Source organism: Aplysia californica, unplaced genomic scaffold (assembly GCF_000002075.1).
Source record: "Aplysia californica isolate F4 #8 unplaced genomic scaffold, AplCal3.0 scaffold00468, whole genome shotgun sequence".
Lineage (NCBI taxonomy): Eukaryota > Metazoa > Mollusca > Gastropoda > Aplysiida > Aplysiidae > Aplysia > Aplysia californica.
Genome location: NW_004797738.1, coordinates 212,265 through 215,415, shown reverse-complemented (window position 1 = coordinate 215,415; position 3,151 = coordinate 212,265). Strand labels below are relative to the sequence as shown.

Sequence of the window (3,151 nt, the reverse complement as noted above, 5' to 3'; positions counted from 1 at the left end):
TACTACTACTACTACTACTACTACTACTACTACTACTACTACTACTACTACTACTACTACTACTACTACTACTACTACTACTACTACTACTACTACTACTACTACTACTACTACTACTACTACTACTACTACTAGATCTACATGTACTACTACGAGACAGTACGATAGATGTACTACTACGAGACAGTACGAGAGAGTGCCACCCAGGAAAAGATAGTGTAACTTTGACTCAGCCTCGTTGTGTACACACTTTTTATACCCCAAATTTGACCCGGAAGTCCATTCGGAGGATTTGACCTTTTCACTTGACCAAAGTGTGCCAAAATGGTGGCCTAGATTTTGCCCCTCCATGAAGGAAAAATCTGGCCCTCATTCAAACCATTGGGATTGAGCAAAATTATGCGTATCGTGCTTTGTTCTTACAATATTCATTATGATATTTTGTACACTGAGACAAAACTGTACTAAATGAGAAAGGTGCACCATTATGAAAGTGGAACGAACTCAGTTGCCTGAAAAGGGTGTCCCCCGGTAGTTTGAGCACGTGTGGCCTAAATAAGCTAAACTCCCCTCCCTTGCCTTATTTAGGCCATATGTGGCCTAAATAAGCACTCCCCTGAAAATATTAGGTGTGTCCCGTGCGCTCATATGACTTTATGCAGTTGCGAGCGCCGTAAAACACTTGCCCCCAAAAAATATATAAAAGGCTAGATAACCTTCGAAGCAGGCTGCAGCTCGATATTCAAACCCGCTTCTACGTCTCAGCACAAGGAATTGTATGCTGTCCCCCTTACGATTGATTCTCGCAACTGTTTCCCATTGCTGATGTCGTCCTTACCCCGCCCGCTCGACATAGCGCGATGATGTATTGTGCTCTTAAGTATATCGACCCACACAACAGCTGCTGCTTCTTAAAATGATTTGGTCGCAGAAGTTAAAACTTTGAATTGTTGTTTGGGAGGGAATTATGGAAGGGGGGTGGGGGCTGTTCAAAGGGCGTGTGGTTGGAGGGCACCCCTGCAATGGTAGTTCTTACTTCTTTACTTTCCCTCTGTCGTTTCTGTCTGTCTGTCTTACTTTTTTTCCCTGCCCTAAATGACCATCATTGTGTCGATGTATGGACTTCGTAAGTCACACACGTTATTTCAAAATAGTTATTGAAGATATTTCGTGGGTAGTTAGCGGGTGCTCATGTGTGGTTTGCTTCTTCTTACCTATCAAACATCTATCGTCCTTATCTCCCCTTCTTCTTTTTTATGTTTGTTACTCTCTTGTAACACCACTTATCTTCTGGTGCTCATGTTATGACCTTATGCAGTTGCGAGCGCCGTAAAATCTCTTCTAAAACTAAAAACTAAAAAAACTGTCTGTCTTACTTTTTACCAGCACTAAATGACCATATTATTGTGTCGACCGCCGCCCCTCGTTTCTTTCGATACCCTGCAAGGATAAACTAATGCCATGCGGCAGTACGTTTTCTGCCGTAGTAGTGAAGGTGAAGACGGTGGCTGTAACAATACTCCGTCACAGCTGCTAACAACACTGCTTGTGTTGTATTGTCTTCATCCTCCTCGTTCTCCCCCTCCTTCATCTTTATCCTCCTCCTACTCTTTTTCTCCTCCTCCTCTCATCCTCCTGCTCTCGTTGTCGTCCTCCTCCTCCTCCTCCTCCTCCTCCTCCTCCTCCTCCTCCTCCTCCTCCTCCTCCTCCTCCTCCTCCTCGTTCTTATTCTGTGGGTAGTTGGCAGATGTTCTGGTGTGGTTTACTCTTTCTTTACTATTAAATATCTTTCGTCCTTATTTCACCTCCTCCTTTTTGTATGTTTCTGTCCAGTAACACTTCTTTTTTACAAAATTGTGTTTTACGGCGCTTTCAATACAATTAGATCTAGGTCATATATAAATGCCGAAAATCAGGGCCGTTACAGTTACAGTTTCAGGACACCAACACCCGAAAAAGAAGGTCGAGAGACAAGTACCATTGATGTTTTGTTGGAAAGAAAGAGCAAACGCACCAGACCACCCGCCAACCACATGCATACCACCTCCAATCTTTTGGCACTTAAATGACGTGATTGTGTCGCAAGTACTTTAAAATTCTTACTAAAAAGGAAAATATATTATTTAACTCTTACACACCTGTCTCATACACAGGATGATACTATAAGGTTAGCGGGGAGAGGGTGCATCTGGTGTCTCTCGGGTCTTTTCTTTCCCTCTCTGTTATTTCTTTCAATTCGTTTTTGTTGTTCCCAACACTACGTTAACCCTATCCGTACCCCCTCAGGGTCATTTTGTACCCGGGATTGTATTCTTCACATTTTAGAATACTTCAAGTACAAAAATCTCCTTGAAACTTTCAGTATTTCTCAAAAAATCATTTTGACAGACTGCTATGCAAAGCGTACAGATCGGATTAACGAGTAAATTTCCTCTTTGGAAAGTGATGGCACAGAGTTCCCCATGTCGTATGGATACGATAGTAAAACACGACGTACGGATAGGGTTAAACTGTTGTGGTGTCAAGGCGCTTTTATTTACTCAAACACAGTTTCTTTAGTCTTTGTTCCTATTATTCCAAGTTTAGCGTGGGTGGTTGGTGGGAGCTCTGGTGTGGTTTGCTTCTTCTTTCCCATCAAATATCTATTGTCTTTATCTCTATCTCCCCCTCCTATTTTTATGTACACTCTCTTGTGGCACCTCTAATCTTCGGCACTTATATGACCTTTTGTAGTTGCGAGCGCCGTAAAACCTCCACTAAAACAAACTATCTATCTGTCTATCTATCTTTATCTATCTATCTCTATCTATCTATCTATCTATCTATCTATCTATCTATCTATCTATCTATCTATCTATCTATCTATCCTCATCACGATCCTGGATCGACGGGGATTTCCGATGCTGAAAAAGATCTTCAGTTTCGTTAATTTTTCTCTCTCTCTCTCTTTCTTCCCCAGAAAGTGCGCAAGGAGTTTGATAGCTTCGAGAATCTGTTCGCCCGGTTCCTGCGAGAGTCTGGCCCCTCTGTGGAGTGGGAGAAGCTGAAGCTTCTGGCCCCTGATGCTGTAAGTCCGAGGTTCAAACCTCTGTCTGTCTGTGTCTTTATCTCCCTCTCTCTCTCTCTCTCTCTCTCTCTCTCTCTCTCTCTC

General features: G+C 42.7%; 1 protein-coding gene across 1 annotated transcript in view; it reads left to right on the top strand.

The window, feature by feature from the left end:
• The window catches only part of LOC101863923 (UTP--glucose-1-phosphate uridylyltransferase), a gene marked incomplete in the record, with an annotated part of 68,234 nt that overhangs the window by 47,036 nt on the left and 18,047 nt on the right, over positions 1 to 3,151 (top strand). The window contains 1 exon segment of the mRNA XM_013086442.2: positions 2,960 to 3,067. Coding sequence (XP_012941896.1) covers positions 2,960 to 3,067 — 108 coding nt within the window.